We start from the raw sequence: 18,874 nt of genomic DNA on the forward strand, positions 1-18,874 counted from the left end.
CAAAGGGCCCTCTGCTCAGAATCCTTTTCCTTAAAAGCACGGGGATATGGATGATTTCTGTGCCCCGTAAAGGTCCAGCGCCATTCACCTCTGGATACCAACCTGTTCTTCCATCTGACTGGGGATGGAGTCGCGGAAGATGAGAGGATTTCTCTCCAGCAATGATATCCTGCCCCTTGGCAGATATCAGGCAGTTCAAATCAAATTTCAGGTTTAGCTCACAACACTCAGGATGCTGACAGATGATGGAAGCACTGTCACAGCAGCTCTAGCTTGACTTTCTGCCTACACTACTGTACATTTTAAACCACTTCTGAACAGGATCACTAGAAATGGGCAGCCATCCCTAAATCATCCCTGAAAACACAATGGCATCCAACAGGTGTTTGCTTGAGTTATCCCCCTAAGGGAAGGCAGTACTTAAACAGGCATAGAGAGGATAAAAGGAATAATTCTGTTCCTAAGAGCTGCCTCCTTCCCCTGTCTCCTCATTTCACATCAACATCTAAGAGGTCAACATTCAAGAGCTTTTCCTACAGTCTCTTCTTGAACCCCTCGGACTTGTTCTCATCTCAGGATATCCAGGTAACTCCATTTAGAATTATTGGGGATTTGTTCATCACCTTTATTATCTTCCAAGCTACTAGGCAAACCAAGTGGGCTATCCTGTCTTATAAATTCCAGGTCTGCCTGACCAATACATGACAGACATTCACTCCAGGAAATACTGCCAAAAAGAAGACATTTCCCTGATCTTCTGGCTATAGTGGACACCACATAAAGGTACTAGAGCAGAGCCATGAAAACCAGAGCAAGGCAAACAATGCCTGGCCCAGAACTGTCTCTCTCACACAGAAAAAAAAGTCAGAACGAATTGGAGGAAGTCCAAGATTATTTAGATGATAACCATGCATCCACCAAAACACTGCACGGGGGAAATGGATGGAGTCTAGAGAATTAGAGCAGCTGCCAACATGAGACTGAAGTTTGTAAACACACTTTTCATTGCAACTCTCCACAAAAAACCTTGGGGCCTTTCACTACTCTCCCCAGAGGTTTTGGCCTTGTTATTAGTTTGCTTGGTGCCAGTTTGAGTGCCACTGAACCCACCTTCTAATTTATCCTAAGAATATTTAATTAGATCAATTTTGTGCTATATTATCATGCTTGGGTTTAACTTTTTGCCTTATTTAACATTATTAAGTAGAGAAAGGATAGGGCCTATAATTGTTGACTTCACATTAGGCACAATTTCTGCATTCTGTGAATGCTTCCTCATGAGTTTTTCTCTGCTTGCTTAATTTATCCACTCCAAAAGACTGACTTCATAAACTACAATTACCATGGTGATTATCATTGGAATATTTTCATATAATTAATGTATTTTAAACACACAGTCAAAGGTTATACATTTGAAATCATGTGTAACCTTCTGTATTGATATCAAGATTGAGTTCAAGAATATGATTGATAATTTAAATATTTTCCTTTCTCAAGTCATGGAGCATAATTAAATAATTATCAAAAAAAGATACACTGCCATATCATCCTATCGTCATGCCTATTCTATTATTCCTGTGGATTATTGGAGTAATCCATAATAATAAAGATCTAAAGAACAACAGTTAAGCGAAAAGATACAGGATAGTTCCTCCCAGTTTTGATACCATGAGACCTGTAAGGTTTACTCTGAAGGCCTCCGACGGGGGTTCAGAATAATTCATTCTGTGTGTGATATTCCTTACTTATAGCCAAAGCAGGGAATACGCTTCAGCTTCTAAACATTTACAATCTCTAATCCATTTTTTTCCAACATGAGTAATTTTCGTATCCAAGTCCAAACTGAATGAAAACTACGTTTTGATTTACTAAAATCTCATTATTCTTCTAATAGCAATAGGCACGAGAATGAACAGTAGTAAATCCTCCAATTCCCACCAACTTCACTGAATACCACACCTTAACTTTATAGGGGATAAAGATATTGAAGGAATTCTATACTGTTTGACAGTTCTAAGACCACAGTTCTGCCTTTGCAAACTGTATTCCAACTGCTGTTTTCAACATCACCTCATGCTACACAGAAATCACAATGCAACCTGCACAATGCCGATCGGCTCTGCTCCGACGGGCGGGAATTCCTCTCCTTCCAGCCGGGATCCGGGGGATTCGTGGTGGCCGACGGCGCTGCCCAGGTCACCAAGAGGCACTGGGAACATGATGAGATCCAGACTGAGGAATTAACAAATCCCCTGGGACACACCTGCCTGGAATGTCTCCAGAAATGTGCCAGATATGGGCGGGAGGCACTGGAGTAAAGGCGGAGAGGGCACATTTTCCGTGGGAATATGAGATTTGGAAATGCGGGATTTGCGAGGGCTAAATCTGGGAACATGGGAACTCCCATGGAAATTCCATCCATGGATCTCAGTCATCCCATTCCCATGGGACTTCCACGGATGGATCCTGCTGCTCTACCATGCTGATGGGAATTCTGTAGGTGGACCTCACTGCCATCCCATTGCCGTGGAATTCCATAGATGCATCTCACTGTTATCCCATTCCAGAACCCCCTGATGTCCATGTGTCCGGAAAAGTGGAACACAGAATCCCGATGTTGTCCTGCCACATGTACAGATGTTACCCCAGCACCACGGGGATCAGCTGGATGAAGGGGGATGAAATCCGGGATCATTCCCAACAGTGACGGCGCCTTCCTCCCCCGGGCCAGGATCGAGGCGCTGCCGGAGGAGCGGGAGCAGCACCAGTGCCGGGTGGAGCATCCCGGAATGCCGGAGCCCGGCATCTTCTCCTGGGCTGAGGCGGGGAATGTGGAATGTGGTAACTGGGAGTTTGGGAATGTGGCGCAGTGGGATGGAGGTTCCCCTGCCCCTCCTCACCATCCCGTGCTTCCCAGAGCTGGAATCCAGCAGGAATCTCACCCTGGTGGTCGCTGTGTCCGTCATCACTGCCATCGTGGTCATTCTCCTCATCGGATTCAGCGTCTGGAAGCTCCAATCCGGTTCTGCCCAAACCCATCCTGGGGGCTCACCCTGTTCTTCCCCCCCTCCCAAGACTCCTGGAAATCCCCCCATGACCCCACCAGTCCGCCCCCAAATCCTCCTGGGTCCCCCCTAAGCCCCTCACGGGGATTCCTGGGATTGTCCCCATGTCCCCTCCTCCAGGACTCTGGGGTTCCACCCTGACCTGTCTGTGCCCCCCTGGTTTCTTCCACAGCCCCCCCATGATAGTGGGGGCAGGGGCCGAGTGCTGGTGTCCCCCTGCCTGCAGCAGATCCAGGGGTGAGGGAGTTCAGGGGAGCCCTTCGTATTTTGGGTCCCCTGGGAATTGGGGTGACCCTCGGGGTCCCCCAGGATCTCCCTGAACACGCTGACGCTGCCCAGTGAGAAGGTTCGGACCCGGCACGGGGTCCCAGCTCTGTCACCTGCCCTGCCCAGGTACCCCCCAGCCCCTCCCTGGGAACCTCCAATCTCCCCGTGACACCCCAACCTCCCCTGGAACCCCAAAAACATCCCTGGGACCCTCCAAAAACTCCCCAAGATTGCAAACGCCCCGTACGAACCCCCTAAACCCTCTCAGGACATCAAAATTCCCATGGGACCTCCCAACATGCCACCAAGCCCCCTTGAGAAGGTTTATACCTGGCACGGGGTCCTCATCACCACCATCGGCATCACCCAGGTAGCCCCAGACCCCCCCGGGACCCCCAAACCCTCCCGGGACCCCCAAGCCCCCCATGGGGGCTCCACTACCGGAATCAACGGGAGTGGTGTCGCCCTGTCAAGGGGAGTTAAAGCGGCGCCTGACTGTCGGGGGTTCTTAAAGCCGTGATGGTGGGGAGACCCCCAAAACTCCACCCTGGGGGGCACTCTCCCATTTGCTGCACTCGAGGGAGCCCCAGACAATGACGGGTCCTGGGCTGAGCCCCCCACTCAGCCGGGGCTGTGGAGGGAACTGTGGGCGCTGGGACAGGGCTTGGGAGTCCTGGGGTTTACTGGGGGACCCCGACTGGGAACTCCCTTCCCGCTGTCCCACCTCCCCCTATCCCCCCCTCTCACCCCTTTCCCATTGTTCCCCCAAACCTCCGCTGCCCCCAGCTCGGTTTGGGGGTGACCCCCCCCTTTCCCATCGTGTCCCGGCCCGGCCCCGCTCACCCGAGAGCTCCCGGCCCGCGGCCGCACGGACGGAGGAGGAGGAGGAGGAGGAGGAGGGACAGAGGAGGAGGAAGAGGAGGGATGGAGGAGCTGGAGCCGGCAGAGGAGGCACTGCGTGACTTCACTGCTCTCTGGATCTGCAGCTCCTTCGCCCCGGGACCATCGCCCCCGTATCCTGCGGGTGACCGGGGAGGGGGAGCGCGCCCCAAATATCCTGGGCGGTTTTTTTGAAGCGGGGAGGGATGTTTGGAGCTCACAGAAAATATATTTATGGCTCCCGGGGCTTTTTTCTGTCGGGGCCGGGCAGCTTGATGTTTGGATCTCGCAGGGCTCCAGAGCTGAGGCGCAGATGCCCCTCAAGGGGACATGGGGGGTCCCCGGGAGGTGTTTTTGGGGGGTCCCGGTGGCGGTGCCGGCAGAGCCCCGGCGGGAGGCGGGTCCCCCCGCGGTGGGCTTGGGCTTCCTTAAGTTGGTGCGTGTCTCTTTGGTGCTGACCCTGCCCGCCAGCTAAACCCTGCGGGCCCCATAGAACCAAAGGTGCCCTGGGAGCCTGCAGGGCCTTGTGGAGCCAGGGGACCGCAGTGACACTGTGGATCTCCTCTCTTCACAACTGTTTTTCAAACTGCAATATCAGTAATTGCTGCCACGCCATAGGCTTAAATAATCCACTCTGTTCACTATTGTTTCAAAGGATGACTTTGATTTCTCCTTGACAATCTGCATCAATTCCTTCTCCCATGACATCAACGCTTTTCAAGGCCAAGCTCCAGTGAGCAGTTCTCAAACCTCCAGTGTCCCGGAGAAATCTGAGTTCCTATTCCGGTATTGATAACTCTCATTTGCTTCTGATTTGTCCTAATTAATTCTAATGCATGAAGGTCCAGCCCTGCAGCCTCTGGGGTGGCCCTGTCAGGGGCCATCACACCCAGAACAATTTCCCCAGAAGTCAAAGTCTCACTGTGCACGGTTGTATTCGCAAACTGGGCGCAGCTGTGCACATCCAGGGGTTTCCATTTCCCCACTGGGTCCATTGTTAAGGGTATGGAGAACATCTGTGGGATGGGTTCTCCATCAGGACAGGTTCCCATCTCCTCATTTTTTCACCTGCTCCTTCAACTGCCCCTTTGTCTGTTTGATGATCCTGCAGCTTGTGAATAGTCTGGTACATGAAAACACCAGCAGTCCAAATCACTGTATTTTCACAGTAACAGACAAAGCATTCCACACCACAGTATCAGCAAACCCCATAAAAATCGCCAATTTCATCCCTTCCTCCTTTATTCCTTGCAAGCAGTCTCACAAAGTTTAGCACTGACATTTGAGTCGTGGCCAATGCTTTTCTGTAGGGTATTTAGTGTCACATCCCTGAGCAGCCAAAGGTGGCAAATCAGTATTGTCAGCATTACTGCACATTATCATTACTGTTTCACATATAAAGACAGAGATATAGATAGAAACACAGATTTAGACATAGTGGAACACGAGGCTGGTGGGTTGGAGACAGACACACCACACAGTATCTTCTTGAGTTCTGACCAACAGCCACAATTTATTGTTCCAAGCTCCCTTTTATGGTGAGTTTGAATTTCCCGGGCTTGGAAAGCCAACTGGTTGGGAATCTCTGCACTGCCCACATCTCTGGCCAGGGGTGTGTCTGCAGCCAGGGCTTGGCTGGGCTTGGCTGAGCTCTTTGTTCCCCCGGGGACTTCTAGAACAAGCCAGGTCAGCCCAGTTGGGTCTGTTATGATCAGACTCATTATGCCCAGCTGTGAACCAGCTGGACCCTGCTACATCTCCTGCCTTTGCTTTTATTAAAATGCAGATTGTTTTCCGTTATCCCATTTGCAAGGGCCCTTTTGCAGACAGGGTAACACAAGACAGCATGGGTTTAATTGGAAGGAGGTTTTGACAAACTTAATTCTGCTCAGCCAGTGATGTGTCCCATGTACCACTGGAGCTGCAGCACTCACTCCCAGGAGCTGTCAGGCGAGATCACAATCTTCCGGGCTGGCATGTTACAGGTTAACTGCTTATGGTTCCAAACTACAACTTAACACTAAAACAAGAAAACGTTCAGCTTTTAAAACCCTGAGAAAAACCAATTAACAGAATTAACAAGATTAACAATTAACAGAAAAACAATTTGTAAACAGAAAAAACCACTCTGTAAACAGAAAACCATTTTGTAAACAAACAGAATCCTTAAATGCACCGTCACTCTAAGAGTCCCAGCTCTCCCCGAGGTCGGTGAACAAGCTGTTTCCAGCACTGTTCCACACACGGCTCCACACCGTCTGTGGAGGGGCCACCAGGAGAATGCTGCTGGTGGTCTTGGACAGGACGTAAGGTAGGACAGACACGTCGGGCAGGTGCCCAAAGCGTTCCAGTGTCCTTGCAAAGCACTTTGCAAGGCTGTACTGTTAGCAAAACACCATTAGAATTGCTCTTGTGTCACGGAGACAAGACAACTTTTGAAGCATCCGTAGCATTCAACTGAAAACACCTGCGACAACATTTGATAATTAACTGTGCAGTTAGTTCAAAGACGGTGGGTGCCGTCTTTTTTGCTTGATGAGGTGGAAGCATTCATTCTGGAATGTGCAAAGGATCAGGCCAGCGTGGATTCCACTGCCCAAGAACACCAGTAGGATGAAAACTAACAATGAGAATAAACACAGTGATCCACACCTCTGGGCATATCCGGTGGACTTGTCTGTTGGTGATAGCTTGCTCTGCTGTTTCAACAGCAGCTTTTGCCTCTAGGATTAATTTTCTGGGGGAAGTTAATTCAGTCACCCTTTAGGAGGTCAAATAAAGGTGCTAGTTGAGAGTCAGTCAGTCCTAGGTAAGGTCTGACCCAGTTGATGGTACCCAAGAGTTTTTGTGCATCGTTTAGAGTCAGAATTTTGGTTGGAAACGGAATTGTTTGTGGCTGTATGGTCTGGTTCATTATTTTGAGTCCCCAATATTTCCAGGGTGGTTGCTGCTGCACTTTCTCTGGTGCTACTTGCAGCCCAAGTGGTTTGAACGCTTGCAACAGGCTTGGCTGAATCAGTGAGAGTTCTTTTCTGGTTTGGGGTGCAATCAAAATGTCATCCAGGCCATGGTAACAGTATGCCCCTGGAAACTGTTCTCTCACTGATCAGAGTACCTGAGCAACACCCCACTGACACATCGTGGGGCTGTTTCCCACGCCCTGGGAAAGTTCTTTCCATCGGTAACGTTGCACTGGTGCAGTGTTATTAATAGAAGGCACGGTCAAGGCAAACTTTGGGGTATCATCTGGGGGTAATGGAAGAGTGAAAAAACAGCCCTTTAAGTCCACAGTCAGGATGTCCCAGGAGGCAGGCAGCATTGTGGGACATGGATGGCACACCAGGCTGCAATGTGCCCATTCTCTCCATCGTGGAATTGGTTTTTCTCAGGTCATGGAGTAACCTCCACTTAGCAGATTTCTTTTTTATAACAAATACTGGGGTGTTCCAAGGGCTCATAGATGGCTCTATGTGTCCTTGAGCCAGTTGTTCCTGTACCAGGGTTTTTAGGGCATCTAAGTCTCTCCTTTCCAAGAGACCACTGTGGTACCCACTCAGGCTGAGTAGTGAGCCATTTCAGAGCCAGTGTGGGGTACTTTACACCCTCTAATACAGTGGCCCCTGTCAAAAATCTGTTCCCACCTCAGCCCACTCCAGAGCCAGAGAACTCTAGGGAAGGGCTTCCCATCCGGGAATTTCGGATAGGACTGATTCCTCACCTTTAGATTTAAAAAGTGTCATTTTGTGCTGATCCGGCCAAGCTATGCCAATTTTGTTTTCGCAGTGGGCAGGCTCAGCACCAAGGACACAGACACCACCTGAAGGAATCAGTGAAATTTACTACAGTTCAAAGCAGCAAAGGAGCACAGAAGGAGCAGCTCAGCAATGCAGCCAGCCGTCACTACCACGGATTGCCCGCAGTGATTGAGAAAGATCCATCACCAGTTACCCTCAGCCTTTCCCATCACCCACACCCACACAGCAGCTGGGGAAGCTGTCACAGCCAAGGACTGCAGAGCCTCTCCCGGACACTGGGAATTCCTGCAGCTGCCTCCAGCCACAGCTGAGGCTCCAGCCTGGCTGGGAGAGGGCCCAGCTTTGATAGTGCTGAATAAACACACTGCCAGCAGCACTCCTAGTGCAGGAACATCTGGTTGCATCCTCCTCTTGGGTTTCTCCCAAAGCCTGGCCAGGGCCCAAGGAGGAACCAGGGGAGTTGCCTTTGACCCTACAGCCCCGAACAAGGCCAGATGTCAGACTTCATGGCCTTGTCTGGCTTCTAAATACAGAAAGGTCAATACATGTTTCACGGAGGAGAGGATGCATCTATTACAACGCTAATGACGGTGCCTATTTTGTTAACGAGCAGATACAAAGATAACCTTTGGCTGGAAGGTTCATCGAGAGGTCACCTTTGGCTCAGGGCCGCTTGTTCAGGCCTCAGTCAGGCCTCTTGTCCAGGCCTTGGCACTTCAGGCTTTAGTGCTGGGCTTGACACTGCTGGCTTAACACTGGGACTTGATGAGCTCCCAGGTCTTTCCCAACAGAAAGGATTCTGTATTTCCATGATTTTATCTGCTGGATTCAGTCAGGTCCATGTTAGCAGCATTACTTTGGTCAAAAAGTTCCCTCTTGGTCAGCTCTTGTGGCCTAAGGCTTCAGCTCCTTCAGCTCCTGGTGCTAAGCTGCTCACGCTGAACGAGACGACTCAGAGAGAAGAATACAGTTCATCCAATTCCTTCTGGGACACTGAGAGGGGAGGGTGTGCAAACAGGAGCATTGTCTGGTGTCCCCTCCTCTCTGCCCTTCACGCCTTTCAGCGCTTAGAAACAGCCGAGAGCTTTCTCCAAGAGTGCGATGAAGCAGCTGCTCCTGCTCCCAGGTCTGGCTCTCTCCAGTCTCTGACCTTGCCTGCTTTTGTCCCTCTTGCTGTGCCCTCTGTTCCCCCGGGGCTCGGTGGCTGCTGCCCAGGACTGTGGAAGTGGCACAGATCCAGGGGTCGAGACCCTCCTTTCTCTGCCCTTGCAGCTGCCTGCTCACAGCAGCCTTTTCCATCTGGAAGCTCCACGTGGAGAGGGAGTCCTCACCTCTGTTCCTTGCACAACCCCCAGGAGCCCAGGGCTGCCATCTCAAGTCCCTGCGGGCCCTGAGGGCTCCCGGGTGCCTCAGGCTGCTGTGACACCACTGCCCACGGGAGGGAACAGTGGCGGGGGCTGTGCTCAAAGTCAGCTCCATGTGCTGCTGCTGCTGCTGCTGCTGCTGCGGGGGTCGTTTGTCCAGCCCTGCCCCAGACTGAGGGATCGGATCCAGGCCCTGCTGCTGCTCCCTGGGGATCAGGCACAGTTTGGTTGTCGCCGTCAGGGCCAGCAGAAGCCGTGGCCGGAGCAGCGGGTGCTGACAGTGCCCCGAGGCGCGGGGCCGGAGGTGTTCCTGTGCTGGGGGCTGGCCGGAGCTGCCCCTTGTTCTCCCTCTGCCTCCCGCAGAGCTGGGCCGGGCACAAGTGGGGCAGCACAGCAAACAGGGAGCCTGCCAGTCTCTTCCAGCCCTGTCTGCTCAGAGTTTGGGCCTTGGAGCTGCAGCTGGACACAGGCAGCTGCTCCTGCTCCCTCTGCGTGTCCCCGTGTTCAGCAGTGCTGCTCCATCAGTCTGTGCCCAGCAACGGGGAAAAGCCTCAGCCCTGCAGGGCCAGGAGCTGCCGGGCTCTGCCTGGGGAGCTGCTCCACACGGGAACCAGCAGCAAAGGACATTCCTTCCCTAGGACAAGTTTTCTATTAGGAAAAAAAAAAAAAAAGAAAATTAAAAACAACACAGAAAAAAAGTGGAAGATAAAAACAAAACCCAAGTGCAGCGTAGTAAAAATACTTTATAGCTTTGGATAAAGAGATAACTGAACTTTTTCAAATGAGATCTCCGTTATTTACTCCATAGATGTGCTGATGGCATGGATCCATCCTGCTGACCTCAGCAGCCTTTTAAAAAAGATTTTGTGGTTTGTTTCCAGTATTATTTTAAATTGTGATTGAAGCAATAGGAAATTGCTTTGTGCCCCGCCAGCTCCAAGCAGGACTGGGAATCTAAACTTTGCCAAACCCCAAATCCTTTACAAGACGACCTTCCTTCTCACCCTGTGAATGAGCTGCACATTCCCTTTGAAATTGTCAGGGGTTTCTTAAAGACGCAAAGTCCCACTTACAGCTTTTTGCTCTGCTTGGGAAGTGCAGAAGGGCAATTCTTCATCCATCCGCTCCAGACTGCACTGCCTTAGGAACGCCGTCCACTCGCCAGGTTTTGCTCACTTGTGGCACTTCTGGAGGAGGAAGAAAGGGCAGTTGCACGATTCCAGCCAAAAAAGGCAGGAAGAGCGGGGCAGACAAAACATCCTGTGGAGATCCAGGCGTTCAGCTGGAACTGTGGAGTGCTTGGGTTCTTGCCAATTGGATGTGGATCCCTCACTGCAATCTCTTGGCCTGCAGGAGAGTCTCACTCACCTGCAAAAGCAGAAAGCTCACTCGGTGGGCTCAGAATGGGCTCGTCTGATGCAAAGCTGTCAGAGCAATGTGAGGGCAGAGCCGGCCCAGCCGTGCCTGGGGCTGAGCCCAGCAGAGCCCAGAGCAGCCTCAGCACCCGCAGAGCCCGGCTGGAAGGAGAGAAACCAGAAAGTGCCCGTCAGCCGAAGGCTCCTGTCCCCTCGTCCCGAGCGCCCGCAGTGCCCAGGCCACGCTGGCCGTGCTCAGAGCTGGGCCCAAAGCTGCCCATCACTGCTGCCTTTGGGGGCAGAGCAGGAGGGCAGGACACGTGCCCAGCCTGCAGCCGGCCACGGCACATCCAGCCCTCAGCAGCTGCGCAGAGCCAAAAGGCAGCTTGACGGCCGAGTGAAGAATCTGTGGCGTCTGCCCCAGCAAAGGGAGGAACCTTTGGTGCCCGGCCAGGCCGTGCCATGCCCACATCTGGGAGCATCCCCCCAGCTGTGGACTCACCTGCAAATTGGGCCCCAGGGAGCGTGTCTGAAGAAGGTGCCAGAATCCAAGTCGATCATCTTCAGCTGCCGGTGGCCAGGTCGAGGAAGAGCTTGGCATCCTTGGGGTTGTCCTTGGTGTCTCCAGCAGCAGCCCCACCTGATACAGCTTCTCCAGGGGCTCCTCCTTCCCTGGGGGCCAGACCAGGCTGTCAGTGCTCTGCCCAGGGCCCCAGCCACCAACGAACCAGGACAAGCATAACTAGGGTGGATGGTGGCCACCAGTGCTTGCTACACCAGGTCTCCAGCTCCGCCCCAGCACAGATGTTCCCATCTGGTCATCCCTGCTCAGAGCTACAGGCAGGACAAAAACACTCTGGTTTTCTTTAGCACTGATTGCCATGAGATGTGTGGAGCTCTTACCTGTCAGGTCTTTGGATCAAACTGTGCACATGGACCTCTCCCATCTTCTGGGGCAGATGAACACCCTGCAGCCAAGGATCACTGAAGAGGTCTTCTAAGGATGGCCTGTCCAAGGGTTGCATGGACAAACACCTCCTGATAACATTTTGGCACTCTGAAGAGAGAAACCAGAAACCAGCAGTCAGTTGGAGAAGGATCCCGTCTGCTTTGCCCCTCCATTCCCGTGCCCAGGCCATGCTGGGTGTGCCCAGAGCTGTGCCTAAACTTCCCCATGGATTCTCTGTTTGGAGGAGAGCAGGACATGTGCCACCTCCTCAGCAGCTGCCAGAGCAGGGTGCTCATCAGCCTGCTGCTGTCTCCCAGCACCGGGATTCCCCTGTGCCCAGAGATGAGGACCCACCTTGAGAGAGCCATCGTGGGAACAAGATGCGCCCCCAGATGAACTGCTGGCCCCTCCTGAACGGGTGCTTCCCCATGACCAGGTGGTACAGCAGGAGGCCCAGGGACCAGATGGTCGCTGCCTCGCCGTGGTAGCGTTGGTGGTGGATCCACTCTGGTGGGCTGTAGGGCAGGGTTCCTATGGAACACAGACGGAGTTCATCAGGGGATGCTGCAACTCCTAAAGCCTCGCCCCGGCATCCCTGGGCGTGTGGGGGCTGGCCCCCTCCCGCCCCCACCCAAAAGCAACTTGGCTCAAGAAATAACGCCGCTCCTAGCAGCGAGAGGGGGAAGCCACGGTGCTACAGCCAGGCTGGGCCGTGAGATGCCCAGGAACATCCCCTGAGAGGGCTCACCTGCAAATTGCCTGTAGGCTGTGTCTTGGAGGAAGGCGCCACAGCCAAAGTCGATCAGTTTGAGCTGCCCGGTGGCCAGGTCGAGCAGGATGTTCTCGGGCTTGATGTCGCGGTGCAGGACCCCGCAGCTGGTGCAGTGCCGCACGGCCTCCAGCACCTGGCGGAACAGCCCCCGCGCCTCCTCCTCCGGCAGGAACCTCCGCTCCGCCAGGAAACCCGAGAGGTCCTGGCACCGCTCCGGACGCTCCAGCACCAACAGGAAGCCGTTGGGGAGCTCAACCCACTCCAGCAGCTGAATGATGCCACCACATCCAGAGGACAGCCTGTCCAGCAGCACGATTTCCAGGGGCGCACGGGCGCCGTTGGGCTGCCGAAGGACCACGATGCCGTCAGTGGGGCTGAGGCTGTGCCAGGGCTCGGGAACCCCTCACCCAGCCCCGGGTGCTCTGGGCCCCCCGCTCAGCCCACGCCCGCTCTCCCTGCAGGGCTCCCGCCGGCTCTTCCCCTGCCGGGCCCCAGCTTCTCCCGCCGGCCCCGCTCACTCACCAGCTCGCCCCAGTGCTGGACGCGGGCCCGGGGCACGCATTTGATGGCCACCTGCGAGCAAAGGCCAGCAGCGGGCTCAGCTCGCCGCCTGCCCCGCCGCGCCCCGATCTTCTCCTCCTCCTCCTCCGCCCTCCTCCTCCTCCCCCGCCCGCCGCCAGCCCCGCCGCTCACCGGGGTGCCGTCCGAGAGCCGCGTCCCCGAGTAGACGCTGCCGAAGCCTCCGCGCCCCAGCAGCGAACCCAGCCGGTACCGGTCCTGCAGGGCCTCCCGCGCCTCCCCTGCGGGCGACACGCGGCCCTCAGCGCTCGGCCCGGGGCCAGACACGGCCCCCGAGCGCCCCCCGAGCGCCCCGGGCCGGGCATCCCCACCCGCCCCGGGCCCCGGCGGCTCGAGGCCGGCGGCTGCGCTGCCGAGCGGCGGAGCTCGGGCCGGGGAAGCCGCGGCGGAGGCGGCGGGAGCGGCCGCGCCGCGTGTGTCCTTAGCGGGGCCCGGGAGGAGCCGGGGCCGGGGCCGGGGCCGGGGCCGGGGCCGGGGCCGGGGTCGGGGTCGGGGTCGGGTTCGGGGCCGGGGCCGGGGCCGGGGTCGGGGCCGGGGCCGGGGCCGGGGCCGGGCTCGGGACAGGCGCAGCCAAAGCGCAGCGATGCCGCCCCGGCCCCAGGCACTGATGCCCGCCCAGCACCGCCACAGCCAGCACCGCCAGAGCCGGGCGGAGCCCAGACCGCGGCGGGACGCCCGGGGCCGGGGGCGGGCCCGGGGCATGGCCCAGCCCTGCGGGGGGAGAGGGAGAGGCCGGGACGGGGACGCCGAGAGGGGCCGGGGGGGTCGGGAAAGGGACACCGGGAGAGGCTGCGGGACACCGAGGCTGAGTGCGGGACAGCGGGAGAGGGAGAGGAGGAACAAGAGAGGGACGGGGACGGGTCGTAGACGCCGTAGACTCGCTGCTGCCGCTGCTGCTGCCGCTGCCGCCGCTGCAACTGGAGCCCTGGGGCCGTTTGTCCGCGTGTCCGTTCCACGCTCCAGCCCCGCGCTCCCCGGGGGCAGCCCCCGAGCCGCTCCAAACACGGCAACTTGGCCGTGCTGAGCCCACATCCAGAGGCCTGACTCCTGCGCCGTGGCAGAGGAATTCCCTCGGTCGCTGCTGTGCATTGTCCCTGCTGAGGCTCAGACACTGTCAGGACACATTCCCTGCTTGTAGGATTCGTGCCCGACCCAAGCACGACGTTTATGTCTCCAGCGTTACTTTGCAGCAAAAACAGGGGAAGGCAAACTCTGTGTACGGCTCATGGTATTTTCGAGGGTCTAAAACTCACTAAGTCATCTATCTGAGAGGTGAGATCCATTTGGAATTAATGGCACGGAGAAGTAGTGCAACACGGAAAAGGGAAGCATAGAAATAAATAGCGGAAAACCTCTTGGTTTATTTCTTGCGTTTTCATTTCACTTCTGGAAAGCTGTTGCAGTTTTCCAGCAACCTTCACCACAGTCCCAGCTGCTCTTTTCAAGAACCTTTGGTGGAGAACGAGGTCGAGCTTCTGGCACAAGATGTGCCACCAACTGCAGCTTCTCCTGGATTTCCATACTGAGTGCAGCACGACTTTTGCAGCAAAGCAGCACAAATGTTTGGAAAACTTTACGATTTGTCCTTTCTTTTTTCCTTGTGGGCTGGGGAGTTGTGCCATTGGTAAGGTTTTCCTTGTTACTGTTTTAATCCAAGAAAACAGGAGGTGGCACCAGCACTTGTTGGGGAATGCAACCCTGACTGAATCCAGAGACAGAATCTCCCTGACACTGTGTGAGCTCCCCGGGCTGGGCTCAGGTTCCTGCTGGGACTCTGCAGAGAGCTCCAGCTGGGATCAGCAGCAGCTGGAAATACCTCTGGGCATCTCCCTTTTCTGCTGCTCGCAGGAAGCAATGAAGTGAGTCAAGAAGTTCTGGTTTTTCTTTCTCCGGGTGCATTTTTGCATTGTGTTTGACACCCCAGCGGCAATTTTTGTGATGGCCTCTCTAAGTTGATTCTATTTCAGCAGCACCAGCAGCAGGGCTGTGTTGGAGCGCTGCAAATGTGGCCTGTGTGGCTTTAATTCCCCTCGACTTAGTGCCCGGGGACTTGGGAGCATTTCAATCTCTTCTTTGCACGGTGCCAGCAACAGAAAGACTGAGTTCACTGTCACAAAAGCACAGCGGGTAGCAAGGATGGAAAAAGGCAATTGCAGTTGTCCTGATAAAATCCAGTCGGCAGCCAGAGGGGTGCAGCAGCCGCCGCGATCTCCAATTGCCAAGGCAAAGGCAGCAGCAGCCTCCTGCCGTCACCTCGGGCTGAGTGAAACAGTGCTGAAAACAGCGCTGGAAGCCGACCCTTCCTTTCTCTGGAGGCTGGGTCGGGGCAGCACAGGCGGGCCCTGAGCAGTCTGGGCTGTTGGCGGGTGAGCGTTGCTCCAGGCCGCAGTGGAGCCGGACAAAGGCCTTGGAAGGCGAGGCAGGAGCAGGTGGGAAGGGGCCGGCGCTGCTGCTGCTCCTGCCCGGGAGCCCCGGCCGGGCCGGGCCGGCGCCCGCTGCGCTGCGGCTCCTGCTGCTGCCAGAGCCGGGCGGGCCTCGGGGACAGGGAATGGACACGGGGGGACAGCAAAGGCCGGCGGGGCTGCGGGGATGCTGGTGCTGGGGCCAGCGCCGGCACGGAGCTTCGGCCGCAATTGACCCGGAGGGAACCGCGGGGCAAAGGCTCCATTTCAGCCTTTCTTTCCTCACGGCTGCGAAACGACCGAAATAAAAGGAGAACCAGCAGGGCCCGGCCCCTTCTCCTTCGGGAGGAGCTCCACGCCTGGGGCCGGGAGGGGCCCTGAGGGGCCGGGAGGGGCAATGAAGGGCCATGAAGGGCTGTCGGGGGCCAGGAGAGGTTCTGTGTAGCCAGGAGGGGTTTGAGGGGCCGTGAGGAGCCTCAGCCCCGGCAGCAGCGGGGTCCCACCGTGTCCCCAGGGCAGGGCAGCCGTGAGGGGCCGCGAGTGCAGACGTGGCAGCAGAGCGGGCTTGGGGCACCTCCGGGAGGGGATGAGAGCCTTCCCCAGCTCCAAACCACACCAAACCCACCACTAACAGGATTTCCCATCTTTAGAATCCACTGGCAACTTGGAGTCGACTGAACCGTTTAATCCCAGTGGAAAGTGCAAGGGAATTTTCCTAATGACTTACATCCAGCCTTGGTTAATCGTGTCTAAGGTTTAAAAATCTGACCAGTGAAAAGTAACACTAATAAATAATAAGAACAATAGCAAGAAATAAACTCCCAAATCCCAACATTCAGCACCACACCAAAATGACCAACCTCATTTTTCTTTACTAGCACAAGGTTCATGAAAACAAATGCTGTTAACTTTCTCCACCTCACATCTTCCCCACCAGACAAATGAGGCCGTTTGCAGTGTTTAATACAAGTCACAATGGAGGGCTGGAGGGAAGAACGGGGAGACACTACCAATTTACATGTCAAACCCAGCGGTCCAGCTTCAAAGTGGAGAGAATAAAATGGAATGGGGGCAGGGGCTGGTCAGATGTTCCTCTAAAGGATGGCAAAATCACCTCCAAGTGAACAGGAGGGGAAAATCAATCCCTATAAACCACCCAGGGTGTTCAGGGACTCAGCTGTGAGGAGCTGGACATGGACAGAGGCATCTGGAACAGTTCTTTCCTCAGGCTGAGCTCTCCAGCCTGGCCCTGAAGTCAATCAAGTGCTTTCCCAGAGCATTCCATGGTTGCCAACCACCCTTCAAGATGTGGCTCACAGGAGCAGAGAACCTTTCTCAAGGTTCTGAGCAGAAAAAGTGGCAAGAGATGCCCAATTCAGAGCTCTGTTTAAAAACCTGGAAAATAAAAATCAGTTGAACTCTGAAGCCCAGCGGTTGCTTCCAGAATCTCAGAGCCAAGGGAAAACGGGAAAGGCTTTTTACAAGAACCAACGCTGAAGAGCTCCCAGATGAATGTGTGTGACATTTTGAGAGGCTTCCAATTTTCCACAGTTTCCCTTGAATTGTTGAAATTGATTTTGCCTTTGCCTCCTCTTGCACTAAAGGAGCCTCATTTCAGCAGCCAGGAAGGCAAAGCTCATTCCTGGCCCTGGCTGCTGCTGTCCGTGCAGCATTTCCATCCCTCCCGTGGCCTCTTCCCTCAGGGTCCCCAGCAGCAGCAGCAGCTGCCGGAGCAGCACATGGAAGCTGCAGATGGAAGTGCTGCCCACCCCAGCCTGAAGCTGCACAAGGATCCTGCTGCCAGGAACCCCAATATTCCCTCCCAGGGGCCCTGCAAACAGTCACCAATTTTCAGAAGAGCAGTGTGGACAGCAGCTGCACCTGGCCGTTATCCTCTATGAAAGGAAGAAAAAAAGACCTCAGCATCGGCTGCTCGGGGCTCCGCTGGGCGTGAGCCTGCAAACCCACAGGGCACCAAGTGTTTGGTGGGCACACAGTGGCCGTGGCTGGGGGCACAGAGCCTTGCATGGTCAGAGAGTGGCAGGAGCACCGCAACCAGCTGCAGGGCGACAGGGCTGGGTCTCAGCATGTCCTTGTCCAAAACTGCAAAGCTGAGCATCACGGCCGTCATCCTGACTGACTGTTCATCTGTGTCCCGCAGGAGCTCCACAAAATGTTCAGTCAGGGGCCACACGTTTTTGGCCTGTGAGGAACACAAGTCGTGAAACGCCGCCCTGGTGCCAACAGGGCCCAGAGGCCAAAGGCCTGTCCCGAGGTACTCGGGCAGCCGAACCAGGAGGCAGGAGAGCTGGGAGCAGCTGCCTGAGCTCTCGAAGCCCAGCCAAGCCCAAGCGACTGCATTCCCCAGCTCAGCTCCAGCCACTGCCCCCTTGTCACCATTGAGGGAGGGATCCTCAGTGAGCTCGAGAAGGGCCCTGAGCGCAAGGTTACACCTTTCCCTGCACTCACTCCGCAGGTACTTTGGGGGAGCGCCAGAGCAGCCGGCTGGCAGGAACATGGCAGCTCCCCGGGGGCTGCTTGTGGCCTCTGACACCCAATTCCTCAGGGCTTCCCACCAGCCCAGCCCCTCAGAGTCTCCCCCAGCCCGGCCAGCCTGCCCGGCAGCAGAGGCGCAGCCCCACAGCAGCTCCAGAGGAGCCCGATCAAGAGGCACCGCGGAGCCCTCAGCAATCCGGCCAGCAGCACACGGGCAGGAGGACACAGACGGCGGTTCCTGGCTGGCACAGGGCTTGTGGCCATCTCCAGGCTCCGGCCTCGCAGGGATGCCCACAGCTCCGGCCCCCGCCCACGCGCTCTCTCGGCAGTGCAAAGGCTTCCGCAGGACAACCGAGGGCCGAGGGGCTTCTGGCCATTTTCCCTGCAAGGCTGCACGCCTGGGCAGCTTGCTGAGCACAAAGCACCCTTTTCCCCCTCTTCTCCTGTGCACCCAGGGCAGCAAAAGAAAAATCCTGGGAGTCCGTGTATTGTAACACATATCCTATATTTATATACTGAAGAAAAAAAGAAGAAAAGAAGAATCCTGTAGAAGAAGAAAATCCCCGCTGGCTCAGTTGGCCCCAGCAGGCAGAGTGTCCCAGATCAGCTCTCCGCAGAGCTCCAGCAGCGCAGCCAGCCCAGGCCCGACAGTCGAGGCCGTGTCTTCCGTGCCCTGCGGAGCTGATCTCGCAGCTTCCGCAGGATGGAGTACGGAGCTCTCTGGACTGCCCGGAGGACCAAGGCTGTTTCAATGGCCAGGTTTCTGATGGCAGGGCTGCTGTCATCTGCCGTGTCTTCAAGGGCTGCAAGACAGAGGAACACGGGGCCATAGCCCTGATCAGCAGGGACACGAGGAGAGCCCCCTGCCAGGGCCACCCCAGCCCGCTCTTGCCATGGCCACGAGGGAGCAGGGACCAAGGGCATTGAAACATTAATTTTGAAGAATTACAGACTTTAACTGGATATTGCTGAAGTAAGACAGATAGACTTC

The 18,874-nt window shown here is 55.6% G+C and overlaps 1 protein-coding gene and 1 pseudogene across 1 annotated transcript; one reads left to right on the forward strand and one right to left on the reverse strand.

The window, feature by feature from the left end:
- The first annotated feature begins 1,668 nt into the window (after positions 1 to 1,668).
- LOC136303414 (class I histocompatibility antigen, F10 alpha chain-like) lies at positions 1,669 to 3,706 on the forward strand (annotated as a pseudogene).
- A 6,765-nt stretch (positions 3,707 to 10,471) lies between these two features.
- On the reverse strand, positions 10,472 to 13,198 carry LOC136303415 (serine/threonine-protein kinase pim-1-like; the record flags this gene model as incomplete). Its single annotated transcript, XM_066207088.1, has 6 exons — positions 10,472 to 10,517; positions 11,589 to 11,742; positions 11,989 to 12,165; positions 12,383 to 12,749; positions 12,929 to 12,979; positions 13,100 to 13,198. Coding segments are annotated over 6 exons (894 nt in total), but the record flags the coding sequence as incomplete, so codon positions are not given.
- Between the last annotated feature and the right edge of the window lie 5,676 nt (positions 13,199 to 18,874).

This window comes from Chamaea fasciata, unplaced genomic scaffold (genome assembly GCF_029207755.1).
Source record: "Chamaea fasciata isolate MVZ Bird 193981 ecotype frontalis unplaced genomic scaffold, bChaFas1.0.hap1 SCAF_33, whole genome shotgun sequence".
Taxonomy (NCBI): domain Eukaryota; kingdom Metazoa; phylum Chordata; class Aves; order Passeriformes; family Sylviidae; genus Chamaea; species Chamaea fasciata.